The 17,822-nt window shown below is 39.8% G+C and overlaps 2 protein-coding genes across 4 annotated transcripts in view; both read left to right on the forward strand.

The window, feature by feature from the left end:
- Positions 1–3,106, forward strand: part of LOC138058295 (HMG box-containing protein 1-like) — a 28,491-nt gene extending 25,385 nt beyond the window's left edge. For all 3 annotated transcript variants that reach the window (XM_068904225.1, XM_068904226.1, XM_068904227.1), the window contains 2 exons: positions 1,150–1,291; positions 2,766–3,106. In XM_068904225.1, the coding sequence (XP_068760326.1) occupies positions 1,150–1,291; positions 2,766–2,798 (175 nt within the window). In that variant the 3' untranslated portion in view covers positions 2,799–3,106. The remainder of the gene's footprint in view (positions 1–1,149; positions 1,292–2,765) is intronic.
- A 3,289-nt stretch (positions 3,107–6,395) lies between these two features.
- The window catches only part of LOC138058284 (coadhesin-like), a 32,008-nt gene continuing 20,581 nt past the window's right edge, over positions 6,396–17,822 (forward strand). The window contains exons 1-7 of the mRNA XM_068904200.1: positions 6,396–6,705; positions 11,581–11,730; positions 12,343–12,482; positions 13,299–13,455; positions 14,280–14,456; positions 15,388–15,564; positions 16,461–16,526. Of these exons, the coding sequence (XP_068760301.1) occupies positions 6,621–6,705; positions 11,581–11,730; positions 12,343–12,482; positions 13,299–13,455; positions 14,280–14,456; positions 15,388–15,564; positions 16,461–16,526 (952 nt within the window). The 5' untranslated portion in view covers positions 6,396–6,620. The remainder of the gene's footprint in view (positions 6,706–11,580; positions 11,731–12,342; positions 12,483–13,298; positions 13,456–14,279; positions 14,457–15,387; positions 15,565–16,460; positions 16,527–17,822) is intronic.

The following is a 17,822-nucleotide window of genomic DNA, read 5'->3' on the forward strand; positions in this document are numbered from 1 at the left end:
GTTCTAAGTCAAGCAATTAACAAGGGACTTGGCATTTCCGACTAACCTACCGGACAAAGTTATCCAAGCCAAGCATTAAATAACAGGAGTCAAGTTACGCAGGAGCAATTCTAACCCTTTCTTTCATGTGGTGAATACAGTTGAAATGTACAATTGCTTGCCAATCATTTTCTTGGCTAGTAACTGATTTGTGGTTTTTGTTCTATTCTTTTTTTCTTGATCTGTGTATTCTGTGCAAAATTAAAGAGAAATGCTGTGTTCGGTATTTGAATCACGATGTCATGGTATTTTTTGATTGCACTCACGTGATGAGACGACAATGTTGGTGCGAAAACAATAGACTATTTTCCCAATCCCATAATGCAATACGTTTTGTGCGTCCTTTACATAATTACAATGCAAGCATGGGCTCCTGATGCAAGTTAATAGCCCACTTTCGATATATTAAAATTCAGTCCTAAACAAAAGGCATCATCTCGAGGCTCTGGGGAATAAACTCATACAAATTCTTATATCCATTCCCCAGAGCCTCGAGATGATGTCTTTTGTTTAGGACTGAATTTTAATATATTGAAATTGGTCTGTTATTCTTGGGACTGCATCATGCTTCAGTGAACTGGAAATCCATTGTTTCAATGCAAATAACCCCCTTAAATCAACTGTATTATGGGATTTGCGAAAGTATAGAATGGAAAAAAGTAGTTCAAGTTTTGCATAACAACTTATAGAATCAAATTCCCAAAAGACTTTTTCGCTTTTGGTCTTTCCACCAACATGGCTACCGTGACGTCACATGCAATCAAATAAGAGACCTTTTTGCAGATACGGCGGCCATTTTGATTTCTATTGTTTCGAATAGCCATTATGGGATGCCCAGGGGGTAAATACACTCTAATTTGCCCCCTGAGCATCCCATTAATGTCTTTCGAAACAATAGACATCAAAATGGCCGCCGTATCGGTAAAAAGGTCTATTAAGGGGTGTGGTTGATGAGGACAATCAGATAAGATCCTACCTGAATCTTATGCATTTCCTTTATGGTAAATCCTGGACAGTGGATAGTGCCGCTATTTCCTCAGCATTTTAGGGCAAGATCTCCCCTGTGACATGCTAAATCCTTTACGAAGTTTTACTCCTTTTAATATTCAGGGCAATTAGTGTTATTCTTGGAGATAAATGGAAAGCCATGAAGCAGGAAGAGAGAAAAGAGTATGTTATTCAGGCTAAGATCCTGGCGGATGAGCACAAGAGGATCAATCCAGACTGCTGGAAAAGAAAAAGGACTTCTCAAGTAAGGACACAAATCAATAAGTAAACAAATAATTTAATAAATAAACAAATTATCTGCGTCAGGGAAACCTCAGACGAAAGAAATTGCCAAGATCAACTGAATGCCGACTGCGCTTACCTCGTGGGAAATAATGACGCTAGCAAACCCTTCATAACACCTAAGCCCTGAAGGAGTGGATATAAAAATGGCCGCCCCAATTTATTATCTCATCAGAGATTGCCTTGCATGCCTAAATTCCTTTGACCTTATTAATGTTCAAACGAATCTTCCCACAGAAAAAGTGGAGATTTTCTCGTAAACCTCATAGTGCAATGACATTTCTGCACTACTTGAAAAACTGAGGAGATAACGTCGCTGTTATCCATAACATCCCAGACCACCGAGCGAACAATGCAAGAGCAAAGGTCACAATTGGCAGTCTAGCTCAGCATGCCTCTGAAGGTGCTGTTACACTGTGGGAGTTTTCGTGCAACTTGTCTCGCGACGCCATTGCGAGACAAGCTGCACGAATCTTTGCCCAATGTAACACACCTTACAACGGCCAAAAACGATGGGAGACTAGTTGCAGAAACCGTTGTGGAAGGTATAATTGACTTCAACTAACGGTTGCAACGATTTTTTTAAGAATTGCGCAGTGTAACATGTGTCGCAACGGTTTGCGGCACCAAAGACAAACAAGACAAGCGGTCGGCCAAGGTCAAGGACCGAGGTCGAAGGCAACCCGAAGGCTTCTTTTTCATGGCATTCTACTGCAACCTGCGGCGTCAACCACAACTCACAGCAGGGGTGGGCGCCACTCCTATCCCGTTGCATACACAACACAACTTGTCCCCAGTACTGGTACTCATTTTACCCACCACGAATGGCTGGAAAGCTGAGTGAACTTTGGAGCGTACGGCAATGGTTATCTCTAGAAGGTCACCCATTCAGTAGATAACCCAGCCCAACGGGACTTAACATTGGACACCATTCGGAGAACAATGCCGATCCATTGAGCCAACCGAACACTCCTATTTCATTGTTTGCGGCACCAGACAATGAAAATATTCCTTTAACCTTATGTGATCATCGAAACGAGACGAAACGTTGCTGAGTGTAACACCCGTGAAACAACTTGTTTCGTAATGTGACAACGTTTACAGAAATAGCGTCGCGAGACAAATTGCACGAAAAATTGGAGACTGTAACAGCGCCTTAAGTCTAACGTAACCTTCATGTGATACATTTCATTTATGCATTAACTGGGGTATACTCTCAAAATAGCATTTTCCACAAGTGATAAAAATAGATCGTAACGCCTTATTGCAAAGCAATGTGGGATTGAAATGTGGACAAACATTGCAAAATGTCTTTGTAGTTGTGACGTCAATCGAAAAGAGTTCTATTAGATTTTATTCAGTTAACGTTTGGAAGACCTGCAGCCTTCCTGGCTTTAACTTCCCTTTATTCAACTTTCATTGTTATTTCATTGCAGGGATCATCGAAGATAAGCTACAGGCGGCCATAGAGGAGCGTATTCCTGCCTTCCCCATAGATGCATAATATATTTTGCTTAGATTGCGTGTAATATATGACATTGTAATTGTATTTTTGCTAGCCGAACATTATTTTTTCATTGACGAAAAAGTGAGACAAGTCATACCATGTATGGCGTATTTAAAAAACGCATTCATCATTGTAAATAGTTCAACATAGTTGTTAAATACTTTCATGTTATTTGGGATGATATCTTTTAGAGGAATGTAGAGTTTACTTAAGTTATTTAGATGTAGAATATTGTTGGCCGCTGCTCAATAAAAGCATCCGCTTGTTACGTATATATTTTTCTCTTTGATCTATCCATAGACCGTATTCATATGTGGCGGCTCAGTAATTAATCTTTTGCCTTTATGCTAATCATCCTCACTAGCCTCGTTAGCAGGGACACAATTCAAAAGAAATTTTGCTCTAAAGTGAGGCTAGTGAGGACAATCATTTATGAATACGGTCAATAGGTTTCCTTGATTTCTTTCTATACCGAGGAGGAAAGAAGACCTCTGCACGGATCCCTTTGAAGTCGTCCAGAATTCTGGACGAATAATTAAACTCTTGACCGGTTTAAAACCTGCTACAACCAGTTTGAATTTTAACACCTGTCCAATGGCGAAAGAGTGGAAGTGACGATGAATTGACGTCACGTCGCGCATGCGTGACAGAGCAGCGAGGTGATCCGAGCAGAGCTTACCTTTCTTTCTCGCTAGACAGGGACTGAATCAAGAAACCTCTGCCAAGCGGGATAATTCATAATAAAAATTTGAGCAAAAGCTTTGCAATGGTGATATCATCGGTGGCATTCGCCTACGTTCACCAGGCTTCGATTTGACGTAATTCTAAAGACATTTTACACAGTGACATAGGCATAATCGCATGAAAAAGGAATCCTTCCCTTTCCTTGTGTAGCGTTAATTAGTGTGTGAACCGGGTGTGACAATTATCCCTTATTGTTATTAGTAAACTGAACAGAGGAAACAAAATATGTATTCAAAATGCTAAAATCACCTTCAACCTTCGGAATAAACTAATTCAAATTTAGGAGTTTTAAATGTAGGATTACTAACCAATTCTCGGTCCGTTAGTTTACAGTGCTAGCACTTTTGTTCCACTTACGAACTGAACTTTGATCTCTCTGAGAATGTCGTCTTGTTTCAATCTGTCTCTCCACTCAGTCTTATTCCACACCTTAAAATCACAGCCCTGCTTTTGCACGGCGTGAAATCTTATTTGATGCAATATGTAAACGTTATTCACCGTCCGGGAGGTCGATAATGGAAATAATTGCACCCGAGGACAGAGGGAAAAGTTCTTCCAAAAGTCCACATGGACTTCTCGCTTTTCCCTGCACGGACCGACCTAGTAGGACGGTGAGTGCACTGAGATTTATGTTTTCGCTGCCTTAACACTAGGTATTCGGGTTAATTCAGCCTAAGTTGATCGTGCAACTTCGGACTTGATCGTGCACCGAAGCTCTACGACTGAGTTTCAAGGAGACACGTTAGGAGGTAGTGGGTACGACATATCATCATTCTCCACAGCAGTTGAACAACCACAAATACCTGAAGGTTATTGACCTGGGAAAAGAGCGTACGTCAAATATTTTCCCAGGAGCACACAACCAGGAGCTTACAACTCCAATACTTGGTCGATGTAACGGTATTTTCACAGATCAAGTTATTTTTAGACGAGTTCTAAATAGGATTTGGCTTGAACGAGTGCATGACCATTCTCAATGCCATGGGTACTAATTTCGCATGCAAGACTTTTGATTAGCTGTAAAATAAATCTGACAATAACTCGGTCTATTGAAACGCCGTTCCACAAATACAATGAAGTTGTACGTCCGTAGTCATGGATTTCTGATTTCCCGAGCTCATGCTGAACTCCGAGGGCGAAGCCCGTTATACAAACTGTTAAGCGTTTTATGATAGTGCTGAGTACTGATGCCTGAGTCGTTAATAAATTAAACAGCAAATATCTCCAATATTCTAACATGTGACAAGTAAAAACATTTCCCGTTTGGGAATTAAGATTAAAAATGATGCATTACTCCAGCACTCTTCTAAGATGAGGATTTAAAACTACGTCATTCTCAAGATCGACTGCAGCCAACGGTACTCAACCAACTTCAAATATTTGATAACCAGCTTCTCAACTCGGAGGGCGATAATTTGCGACTAATAATTGTCTTATACTTTTGTCTTAGTGATTGCAGTCCAGGAGTTGCATTTTACTAACTCAAGGAGGAAAAGCAACCATTTGATTGGACGTTGAACATAAACTTTGTTTGTTTGTTTCTTCGGTGTCGTTGTATTTTCAAGTCGGTAAATTTCGTGCACAGAAAAGTTCAGTAAGCACTTGAAATTAATGTTCCGTGAAATTTCCTCCCAATAAGAAATTACTCTTGATTTCAAGACCACTCAGATCCCGACAGAAAATTCCCACGCAAGGTTTCGCGAAGTCATTTCGCGGGTTAGTCTATAATATGAAGACTGGAGTACGTATGACGTAGGGAACTTCAATCGTAAGCGCTCACTATAAAAAGAATGCAACAAAGTGTCGTATTCTCCTCTTAAATGCTTTCTCTTTTCGAAAAAGGGGGAAAACTGAAATAAAGATTTTGTTCTCACGATAATTTGCCTTAATTCCTTTATATTGTTCTTAATTTACCAGAATACTCGAAGTGTATTGATGTCCAAAAATTTACTTTGAACACAGTTTCTAAATGATCATGGTAAAAAATGGAACAATCCTAAAACTTGTCGCTTGCCCAATAAAGGAAGAATCAGACATTGGACTAAGGCATAATGCAATCATATTTTAACAAAGGAATGCATGGTTCTTTATTTTAATTTATTGCTCTATTCTTGAAGATAAAGGAGGGAAGAGACAGTTAATTTGAACTTAATTGCTTTTAATTTTACGAGGTTGGCCTCAATTGGTCACCGTTCACGAAAACACCCTTTTTTGTATATTATATTCCAAAAATTTCGCTCTTAGAAAGCAGCTTCGAACAAATACCGAGAAACAGGAATAACCCCAACAATCCTTGAATAAAATATGTGCAATTGTCTAGACTGGATTCACACTCTTCTACAATAATTAATGCACTTTAATTGCAATTGGTCTGCCAAAAAGGAAACAAAAGGAACAAATAAGCTAGGTGCAATACTGTTCTCTCGTTAAACACAATGGCTTTTTCATGGCCAAAATTTTTCATCGAAATAAAAACGGATTGATTTATCGCGCAAAGAAATATCTGTTACAATAACATAACGATAAGCCAGCCTTGTTAAGTGTACAGAAAATCCCAGTGACGGGTAATTAAAGATAATTCTCTTCTTTGCAGGAGGGGTAATTTTTTTCTTAACCGAAAAACCAACTGATTAGCCAGGTTGGTGTATAGTAGAATATTACTGACTGTTCAAGAGAGCCGACGGGAAGTGCAGAGTTTTGACTTTTTTTTCGAAACCACAAAATAACCTGTCACAGCTATATTGTAGGGTAAGCACTAAAATTACACAAGTAGATAAATAAATATAAAATTGATACGTCCTTTTCCTGAGGTAAATCTTTTCAATCCGTCTTCTTTACTTTAAGTGTTTGAGCTCGTGCTGCTGGGACAAGGTTCCTTTGGGACTCGGCTCGAGTGGCTTTGTGTCATCATGACGTCATTCCACGCATTTAGTTCCGCGATATCAGAACAAAGAGGAGGTACATTTCGCTCTATCAACATCAGTTCGATGATCTATTCTTTGCCTAAGCACTGCAGAAATTGGACTCCGTAGTGAAAGAAATGTCGTTCTTGTCATTTGCTTGGAAGTTTGGTTTAACAATTTCGATCCTGGTGACCACTGCAGAAATCACGCGGACTAGTGCAGGTAATATTGTAGTATTTTTTTGGAATTGTCTTTACTTTCTTTAAATGTTGAAAGCAAATTAGACTTATTGATTTCTAAGCGTGTCTTAGATGGCGATAATATTCGTACGCGAACTTGAAATTTCCCGTTTGAGCCACCATGAAAATCTCGCCATTCTGCTTGCTATTGCCATGCAAAAATCCTTCTTTTTCATTTTTCAGCGCCTCTTGTATGATTTAGCTCCCTTTTATTGCTGGTTGTCATTGGCCATTAGATTTTTAGAGTCGCACAGTAAAATGATGTTGTTTTGTATGCATTTTTATGACCGTTTCACCATGGCCTTCAACAAGGAAGTCTAGAATAAAATATGTTTTCTACCAACAACGTCTATAAGAACGTGATTGTCACGAACATTCATTTAAGTAAAACTAAGTTTAAAAAATAGACAAATGAAATATAAGAATTAAAAAGGATTCTGACCGCCCAGTTCGCGTGCGTTTTCCTTTTAATGTACTTCACTATTGTTCAGCTCTTGTCTTTTCAACGACATGAAAATGACCAATTTGAGGGTATGTCGAGGACGTTAGCAGGTGACTGAAACAGACTACAATCCTGAATTGTTTTACTACTTGCGGGAATAATTGAAAACACTCCGAGCCGAAGAAAGAATCACGGTTTAAAGGCACTCATTAACAAGACACGATTGCGCATTTTGTCGGGTGGCAATCTCAGCTTAAAGGAAACATTAACAACTTATGGCTCCAGAATTCCGTCACAATCGTTTATTGCTTGGGTAGTTGTGACGGCTAGAATCTGTTATTTCTCAACAGAAACAATCCGACTATTTTTTGATTCCTCGACACAAACACCTAATGAAGACATAATGAAGTGTCACCCATCGAGCACCAAAAAACAGAAAAAGGAAAAAGAGAAAAAAAATTAGAGTCGCGATTTTGTAACCTCACTAGTCCACGATTAATTTTTTTATCTGTACAAGAAACCGCAGAATAAAACGGATCTATTTCCAGAAAGCTTCTTAGGTTTGTAGTGCGGTGATATTGTATCAAACAAAACAAGACAATTACTTCATAAGAAATGAAATCCAAAGAATTATTATCACACAGAGGCGAAATAAAGGATATTTTAGGCAGAAATTATCGAATTTCTTGAGGTCAATGAAAGAATATTGTTTTTGAAAATGAAATGAGATGGTTCATTGTTTTACAGCCATTCCGGCTTTAAGGCGGCCATTTCAATATTGGTCTTTACACGGTAAATGACTCGACACTGAATTGGATAGAGTCTATCAATATATTGTTTGGTCCGTTAAGTATAAATAGTATTACTGGCGTCACATTTGTCAAAACGTCCGGAAAAGTATGAATAGACGCTAATGGTATTTTTCAAATCTTTTGTTTTTTGGTTTAAATTTCGATTGAGCGGGCATGGATGTAAACGCACGCGCCAGTTATGGTTAGGGTTTTGTAACACAACTATCAATGTTATGCTATAATGCAATAAAAAGATCACACGAAAAAACGAATCTTTTTTTTCGTGTGGTAACTCGTGGATACTCGGAAAGAAGCCGAGTGCTCCACACTAACTTATAAATAGCTTTGGTTGCCAATCATCCTGTGAGGTTTATAACTTTTCATGCATGGCAGGGCTACAAAGAGTCTTTCGTATTTTATTTGCCGCATGGCTCGGTTTTCTTTGTTCTCGCAAGGGATTATATTGAGTTGTTCCCCTGCAGTTATTCCCCTCAAAACATCCACAGTGCAAATTACAACACGAGGCAAACTACACATTCAACTCGGACCATGACAATTTTGTTTCGCAATTTTTCACGCACATGGATGTAATTTAAGTCCCTAGAGACTACATTTGTTTCTTTACAAATCTTGATCAAGCTGTTTTGCCGACATCTCAAACAACAGTGCATTTTCTAGATTTCCTCACCAATGTGTAAAAGAAGCATTTTATCGGCCTTTCACTATGGAATATCAGATTTATTCACCTCTCTCGGGCGGACCCACAGAAGAATAAATCTGATATCTCGTTCTCAAAATGACTATATGAAGGATGGAAGTCCAGGGTCGAGTAAACAGACAAACTAGGAATATCCCTTTAGGAGAAATTGCAGGGTTATTTAGAGTGTGATTGTTCAAGTTTCAACTGCATGGAAAAATGGAAACTTTTGCCGGAAAATATCTGCTTTTCGGTTTTACCTAATTTTTCGCTTAGTCATTTCTGGTGATAGAGCTATTTGGGTGATTCGCATCTGCGCCTCGGATGGGCTCGGAAATCTTGTAACTCCGGCGGCCAATCCCAGTAATTGGGGTTTTAACTAAGACAATTAACGGTTGTAAGAACGCCAGAACTGAAAATGAATTTCCCATGGGTACTCGCATCATCGCATGCTATGCTAGGGATTTACACCTTTTTGGATATTGAAACCACTCCTCGATTCACACCATTCACTTGACGCCAATCAGCCACTTGAGAACTTTGCTCGGGGTAATTTTTTCGCACATCGGTATACTTATAAATAATATTTAATGTAATAATGTTTTACTGTCAACCTTAAAACTCCAGAGGTTAACGTGTTTTTTTCACCGCTATATTAGTCTGCAAACGCCCGAATGTCATAGTAACAATTACCATGTATACTGCATCGCTAACTAGCGGGCTCCCCTTATGTGGGTTGTGGTTCGCGACACGCTTAGGCGGATAGTGTTGTATAAGGTACGACCAACAGTGAATAAAATGGCTGGTCGAGATGGCTGGTCGGCTCCCTCCTATCGTCTCTATTGTTTACATGGGAAATGTTTTCTATTCGGCTTAGCGCAGCGATAGAGAATAGAACGGTGGCTTTTTACGCCCTGCTCGTGCAATTTATATTTTTGGTATATTTCTTTGCTGTTGTCGTCCTGACAACAGGGACCTTTGGATCGGAAGACTACGACAACAACGAGTACGAGTTTTCCGTACTGAACATGCGCATAAAGTTTGGAGGCCGATATTTTTCGAAGTTCGCGTGCTCAGAACGGAAAACTCCTGCTGGTACTCGTCCTCCGATCTCAAGGTCCCTAATGACGTAAATTGACCAAGTTTGCGGTGGTGGTGCTGTGGTTTTTAAAGTTTGCATGCTGAAATGTTTGGTATATAACCGAAAAGTGATTAAAATGACGTAGAGTTGTCAGTATTGTTTACAATACTATATATTGGTTTAAAAAAGGAAAAAAAAAAAAAGTAAGCCGCGTTGATTGTGCCGAACGCAATTTATTAGCACATTTCCTTGCCGTAGTCCTGCAAAAGAACAACAAAAAGCAACCGAATTTGAGGTTTAATTGACGACAAACATGATCATGCAAAAGTGAATCCTTAGGCCAGTTATAGCATACTACGTCGATACTGTGGAAAGTAGACGAGAGGAACTAATTAAGAAATGAGATTGCGCCAAATTCATGTTAATGTTTCTTGAACTGTGGGTAAACCTATTTTTTAATCTTCCCGTAATGGGTGCGTGGGATTCAAGAGAAGGTATCACTGAATTCATTGCGTCATTTTGATGCTTTTAAATATTTACAAAAGGTCGCAATAGTAGCAAGTATGACGAAACATGTCTTTTAAAAAAGTTGTCTGTTTCCTACAGTATTTACAAAAGGATTGTTATTGTGGTTCTTATATCATGTTTGCCATGGACGAAAATTCGTCCCGGGGATCGTGATAGCTAAAATTTCTCTCGAAGCTAAGGATTTTGTTTGATCAGTTTCCCGAGGAATTTAAGCGAGTATGCTGGTCTTGCTTTTATGTTTGTAAACTGAACAACTGTGGAAGAAAAACTGTCATTCGCATGCCTTGGTTGGTCGACAGTTTGGCTTTATCAGCCGGTGAATAACATTTTATCACTCTACGCAAAACAGTTCAACTTTATCCAGTCCCGATTTCACCCGTGATTTACTCGCCCCATCCCGACTGACTGCCACTAGGTCTCCGAAGACGAGAGCAGGCATAACTGAAGAGTCGTCTTTCCTTTCCTCGATTTGTCAAACAATTCATCGTGTACTTTTTAACTCTATATTTGTAAGTTCGCGAGAAGTTCGCCATTACATTCTTGTCCTTCTTCTTTACATGTGAACGCCAAAACCCAAATAAGAAAACTGGCAGTGCTTATAAATACACGCAACGCACTACATGTATTTGGATATAAAAGTTGGCCAATTTGAGGGCTGTTACTAAAAGCGGGACGGGAAAGTAAAACTTGGGGACTCGGGGACGTGGCGACTTGGGACGTGGGGACGTGGGGACTCAGGGACGTGAGGATGTGAGGACGTGTGGACGTGGGGACGTGGGGACGCGGGGACTTGGGGACGTGGGGACGCGGGGACGCAGGGAGGTTTTATCGTGAGAGCTCTGGGTACAGAATAGTTTCAACGCAGGGGGTCTTAAACGTTGAACTGACTTTTCCATGAGTGTACGCAGTTATGAACGCAATTTTTGCAATTGCTCCCAACGTCAGTGGCTTCATAACTCAGTTGGTTAGAGCTTCGCACCGGTATCGCGAGGTCACGGGTTCAAACCCCGTTAAAGTCCTGAATTTTTCAGGCTTCTTTACGCAATTGCAAAATTTACGTTCATAACTGCGGGGATTATAGCTTCACTTGAAAGCTCAGTGACTTACCAGGAAAGTCCTCCATGGCTGCCCACGACGTTTAAGACCCCCTGCGTTGAAACTATTCTAGCCAGAATGCAATCACAGTTTGTTGCTCTCCGTGCTGAGGAAAACTTGAGACGAGGATGTGATTTTAACAAAGTGTATTGAGTAGCCTTTGTTAATCTCCGATTGCACTTGTCACTGACAGCTTCCTATTTTTGCATTTTTTCTTTGTCCAGCAGCTTGTACGTCTCTTATCGCAAATAATGGTAATGTCAAGTTTTCTGCATCCAGCAGTTCTGTGGGACCTGGATTTCCTCACGTGAATAGCAGCGATGTGTGGTGTGCAGGTGTTATCGACGATGAACAATATTTGAAAGTCGATTTAGGTATGTACCCAAGGATAACTGTGCTAAAACGACATGCGCAGACGGCAAAAACGCCATGTTAGCCCAAATCACCACAAATGGAAGCAAACAATAGACTTCCAAACAATACCTAACAATTTTTAACAATGGTTTGTGATTCATGTATGGGCTAGCATGAATTACTAGTGTCGGAGACACATACCTTTCCTCGTTAATCAGTGTCTTTTTCCGGATTCGCTATTTTCGCAAATCCCGTTCATTTTGCATGGGGGGTTACTTGTATTAAAACAAAGGATATCCAGTTCGCTGAAGCATGATACAGTCCCAAGAGCTACGCCATGCTGATGAGGCCCAGACAGGCCGAAACAGCTCTCCATGGCTGCTAACTGACCGGGGAAAAGGATCGTACGCATGTGTGATGTGTTGGCCACACCGGGTTGGCGTTAGGGTGTGTCACCTTGCTTTTCACTACAAAAATACCCCGTGACCATAATTACAACATGTATTTTCAACCAATGGTCCATTGTTAGGCTAACATCTGCTCCGTCTCAGGGGGACTCAGTATTACCGATATTCTCAGTGCTTTGGACAAATAATGGTTACATATTTTGTAATTATCCTTTCTTTTGTTAGGTCTTAACAACCTCTTCATTGATCAAGTGGTTGTACAAGGAATGAGCAGTTCTAACAGATCTGTAACGCAATATTGCCTGAAGACGTGCAATGACAATCAGAATTTCGTTGAAGTTTTTGCGAGTGAAAATCGTTACAGGGTAAAAAAAAAAAAACTAATTGAATAAATCTACTTCTATAACATTCGCTGGCTTAAACCTTATAAAAAAAATCATATATTTTATAAGGCTAAATGTACTTTAAACGATAAAAGGCTAGAAAAACCAAACGTCTTCGACATTAAGTCCTTTTCAGAGCAAGAAGATGAGTTAATACCGAAGATGAAGACGACTCAGAGTCGAAAACCATTGGTTTTCTATTTTTTTAAAAAATACTTTTAGTCTTGTAAAGGTTTTGAAGTAAATACATATACATAATCATGGACAGTATACATATCCATAATCGTATACATATATCCATAAATAAATAGTATAGTTAAGGCTTATAATTCAGAGAAGTTTCCAGTGGTGATCTTTTTGTGAGTCACATTTATTTCATTTATTCTATTTCATTCTCTCGGTGGATAAGTTGTTTATTGATATATCTGTGAATGGTCATAGCCAGAAAAAAAAATCAGTTCTACAAGTGTTGGTCACGTGGCTATGGAACGCGGGAGTTTCTCCTCAAGCAACTAGACCATTTTACAGTTCTGTGCTCAGTTATATTACAAGGCCTTTGAATAAAAGCGCGGTTGGAGTTGACCTTGCTTTGATACAAACCTCACTGCTGCTCTTATATAAATTGACCCGTTTGCATTACAACAACATGATTTACATAAGAAAAGCTATGAGGTTTGTATCAAAGCCAGGTCAACTCCACAGAGCACAGAGCTGTAAAATAAATGTACAGTAAACTCTATTTGCAAACTTATAATTACCATTCCGTCAAATAAGTTTGAGTTATTTATCTTTCTCCAGCCCTTTTTTGGTCCATTGTTTGATGGCGATAGGAGTGAAGGCGAGAACATATCCACTCCAATTCAAGCTCGCTACGTGATGTTCAACCCACAAGAGCCAATGATTCAGAGCAACAACCACCTTTGCATGAGAGTCGACATACTGAGCTGCCAGAACGGTAATGAATGTGCTGTTTCATGGACAATGAAGCAAGCTTTTAAAAGTACCAAAACGAAGCTTAGGAACGCCATTCAGCGTGCAAGCCAAGTGCCCTCGTCTTCTAGTACTACAGTACCTTACTGGTGGGAGGTGGGCTTGTACCTGGGAACTCTGGATTGCAAGACCACTCGGAATAAAAACTGGAAAGTGATTATGGCTTAATCGGGGCCTTTTTTGTAAATAACACAAAATAATTTTTACTGGTCCTCTGCAACTGACGAGAAGGCTAAATTCGGGTTAAACAATCAGTTTGTTTAAACACTCAGAATTCATATTTTTTCCGGTATGGAATTTTAATTTGCTGCACTAACCTCTTGGGGGCACTATAGATAGCACTTTTTTAATGTAAGAGTTAATTAAGGTACAAGCACAATAACTTTGGTTCAGTTCATAAAAGAGCCATGAAATCCACACTTCCAGTCCCTTGCTAGGGAAAATTTAATCTGTTTCCTTAATTTATGATTGGCCCGAATTTGGACGAGAAAGGAGTTTCTCAGTCCACTTAAGAGAAACTTCCAACAGTCAAATTACTCATTGGCAGGGAAGCTCAATGAAAATACAAAGTCATTGTCCTCTTCCAAGAAAGGGTTGTCCGAATTGAAGAATAGCAAGATCTCGAAAAAAAATGGAAGTTTCCCTAAGTCGCGAAGATCCAAATAACAGGCCTAAACTTGAACTGACCAGAATCCCTTTCGTGCCTGTCGCAGCTGTCAGGGCATAAGCATAGAAATTGAATTATCCTTCTCAGTATCATAATTGATCCTATTTGTATTGCCATTGCAGCTCCATCTCCAGTGGATGGTGGACTGTCAGAGTGGAGTGTATGGAGCCCGTGTCCAGGTGGTTGCAATTATATCACAACTAGGTCAAGAACATGCACAAACCCTGCGCCTGCATTTGGCGGTAAAGATTGCAGCGGTCATACAACTGAGGACCAGCATTGTCCGGGAAGCTGCAGTGGTAATTTATTCATTGAAAAAAACAAATCATTCAATCATGCGTTCGTTGCTCTCTTCCTTCCTTTCTTCCCTTTGTTTTTCGCACAGTTGTTCACCTGATCAATCATTCGTTCGTTCATCCTCTTGATCGCTAGTTTGCTTGCCCAACCGCCAGCAAGTTCGTTCGTTCATTCATTGCTGACCCACACTATTCAAAAAAGTTCGGCTGGTCTTTCATATACCGGATCCGAAATAATTAATGTCCATAAAACAAAAGAGCAAAGCGAACATAATGATACCAAATTAGCAAGGCCTAATTTGACAATGGTTGTAATTTGTCCTCCGCCATTTTGGCCCGGCATATGAAAGTCTATACCCAAAAGTTCTCTTATTCTTTCAAATTAAAAATATTTATGAAATGTTATTTTGAGTTTCAAGTAAAAAGACAATCACTTGCGAGAAATTGAGTTTTCAAGGAGTGTTTGTCAGGAGATTTCTATGCCATAAATCGTGTTTCAGTGTTTTCTTTGCTGAAAAAGCCTACCTTGATGATCTTTCCAACATCCTGCAAGTTAAGTGCACGCACAGTCATTTCAATTTTTGCATTTAATTTTTACCCAGTAGACAAATTTGGGCTCAATTTTTAACCTAGCATGATGCAATCTCGAGCATGTTCAACAATTTTCACCCAAGAATAAAATTCAATGAGTTTTCAAGCAGTTTCCCACAAAAGCCTTTTTTGTCTAGGGCTTTTCAAGCACTTCAAGGACTAGCACGAACCCCTGGTGGTTTTATGTCGTTTCTGATTGGTTGCAAAGGGAAATATCAAAATCAAATCAAAGTGTTCACGGTTTTCGGGTTTGCACGGTGAACCTAAATAAATTTGAAGATCATTGAGTCAATATGGAAATGTGAAAAGCATTCTTTAATTTGTAATCCTGGACTCCTTGCAGCGCCGGTGGATGGAGCTTGGTCATCCTGGGGCGCTTGGTCAGCCTGCAGTAAGTCGTGTGGTGCTGGTGAAAGCACTCGAGATCGATTATGTAACAACCCCCCTCCAGCGAACAATGGAAACGACTGTCCAGGAAATGGGCAAGAGACAAAGGACTGCCTTATACAAAATTGCACAAGTAAGTTACCCCAGCCTCACAGTAAACGAGCCCGATTCGAATACCATTTTGAAGATATGGTGGTCTAAGGCCAGAAGTTCGCAACTCAGAATTCTCGATCTGCGATGGAATGCGTCCCATCAATTTATGGTATTGTCTATTTTTAAAACGGCTGCTGCTGCAGGAACAAAATGTAGTGGCATTGCGTTCCGCGCAGGATTGTGAATGTAACACGTGCTCATGCGGGTAATTGGACCAATCAGGAGAGTTGCGGTCATTAGACCAAATCTGATTGGCCATTATTTGGCGGGACTTGCATTCCAAATTTAGATAATACCGTAAACTGATGGACCAAGACCAAATGAGAGAGATCGACACTGAGATATGAACGTCTGCTAAAGCCGAACCACATTACCATTTCAGTCTACCTGCACGCTGTACTTACTAAGATGCTCAGATCTCAAAAGCAATATCCTCAGTAGCTATAGTTGGGAAGCTTTCCTTGTAAAGTAGCTTGTTTTCAATTGCCTTTGTCCTCGACAAAGAGTACGACTTTTTGACGTGACACAACCTCGTTTCCAGGAAGGGAAGTTGGCTGAAGACAAATGCTGCTCAGCAGAAATTCAGGTTTCCGGTCTCCGCGGTAAACCTTGTAAATACAGATTTTTCAGATCAATTTGCCGTCTTGCAAAGGCAAATTAAAGAATAGTTACCTACTTTGCACAAAATGTTATTAGTAGGTTTGATCATAGTAACTATGGTTTGATGGAAAAGTCATGAGTTTCAAATAATGACATCTAGTAACCTGCTTTTACACGCCAACTTCATAGAACAGAAAATAGTGAAAAAGGAACAGGCGCGTGTCTTTATACGCCATTTGAGATGAATTTTTCTGAGGTGATGTTTATTTCTTTCAGCGGGAAATTATACTGCAGAAATGTCCACAGCCTCCCCCACTACGTCACCAAATTCTGGCTCACAAGGTTTGGTTGCGTTGTTTATTGAATTTCGCGCTAATCAGCAAATTATTATATGAGGTTAGGCATGATACTGATAATTGTCAAGCCTGAGGTCAAAGTCAAGGGCTGTTGCGGATAATATGTAGAGAGCAATAATAATTCGTAACGTGAGAACCAGAAGACGATATCCAGCCAATGGTAAGAGCGGTTTTTGAACCCCGAGCATGCGCAGGCACACCTAACACCTGAACCACTGGAACACTGGTAAAGTGGTAGATTATTAACGTTTTGAAGTACAGCTGGAGGGGTTGAGAGTGCCATCCAATGTTTGCTGGTTTGTTTTCGTTTTTCGATTTCTTCGAGAAGATTGCAGGCAAATAACAGAAATTCATAATTACTACGTGTTCACATTGTAGCCATATTCGTTGGAAATTAGGTTAAAATTGATCAATGAGTTACAGGTATGTTAAAGTGAAAGTAGCACCTCCTCGAGCTTTGCTAGAAGACATTGAACATCAACAAACGTTAAGTTTTACATTCAAAGTTGCGACAAAAAGATTAGGACTCGTTTCCAACATTTGTTTGGAAGCTGCAGCACGCAAAGTTTTTGAGAAGCGGATGGTAACCGGAAGTTTTTTTTTTCCCTTTAACTTGTCTTAACAGAACCACAGTTTCCATTGCTAAGTACCTCTTCTCCATTAGAGAGGATTAGTTTAAAAATCTGGGAGACACTATTGTTTTTGCATGCGAAACGTTAACTTCCGGTTGTTGTCCGCGGTTCAAAAGCGTCGGGTCGCTTAAGCTCCCTATTTGCACACGAAGGTTGTAGAAAAGAAAGACTTTCCAATAACTTTTTTTTGGACTCCCGTAGCACCTTCTTTTCGTTTTCTCCATATTATAACGTCCTCTGCAAACATGTTTCTAATCAGACCCCACAAGAATATCGACTTTCGTTGTTTACAATTGAAAACAAAGATGGGAAAACGTTCAGGCTGACCTCATTCATGCCTAGACAATGGCTTGAAATGAATGGAAAATTAACAAACCATACCGGAAAAAAAATCATTTTTTAAAAAATCATTTATGCTTCATGTTCCATACAGTCTAACTGATATTGTTGGCAAGGCATTGCTCTGGGCGAATTCCGTTTCCTGGGACACAAGTAATACAACATATGTTTGGGATATTTTGGCCAAGCCTTGATGGGCCAGGCCGTTTATTGAAAATCAGCATGGTAACCTAAGAAATACCCAAATATAGAAGACATGATCGCATCAAAGGTGAGGGCACACCCACCATCTACAAGAAAGTAAAAATACG

This window comes from Montipora capricornis, chromosome 7 (assembly GCF_036669925.1).
Source record: "Montipora capricornis isolate CH-2021 chromosome 7, ASM3666992v2, whole genome shotgun sequence".
NCBI lineage: Eukaryota > Metazoa > Cnidaria > Anthozoa > Scleractinia > Acroporidae > Montipora > Montipora capricornis.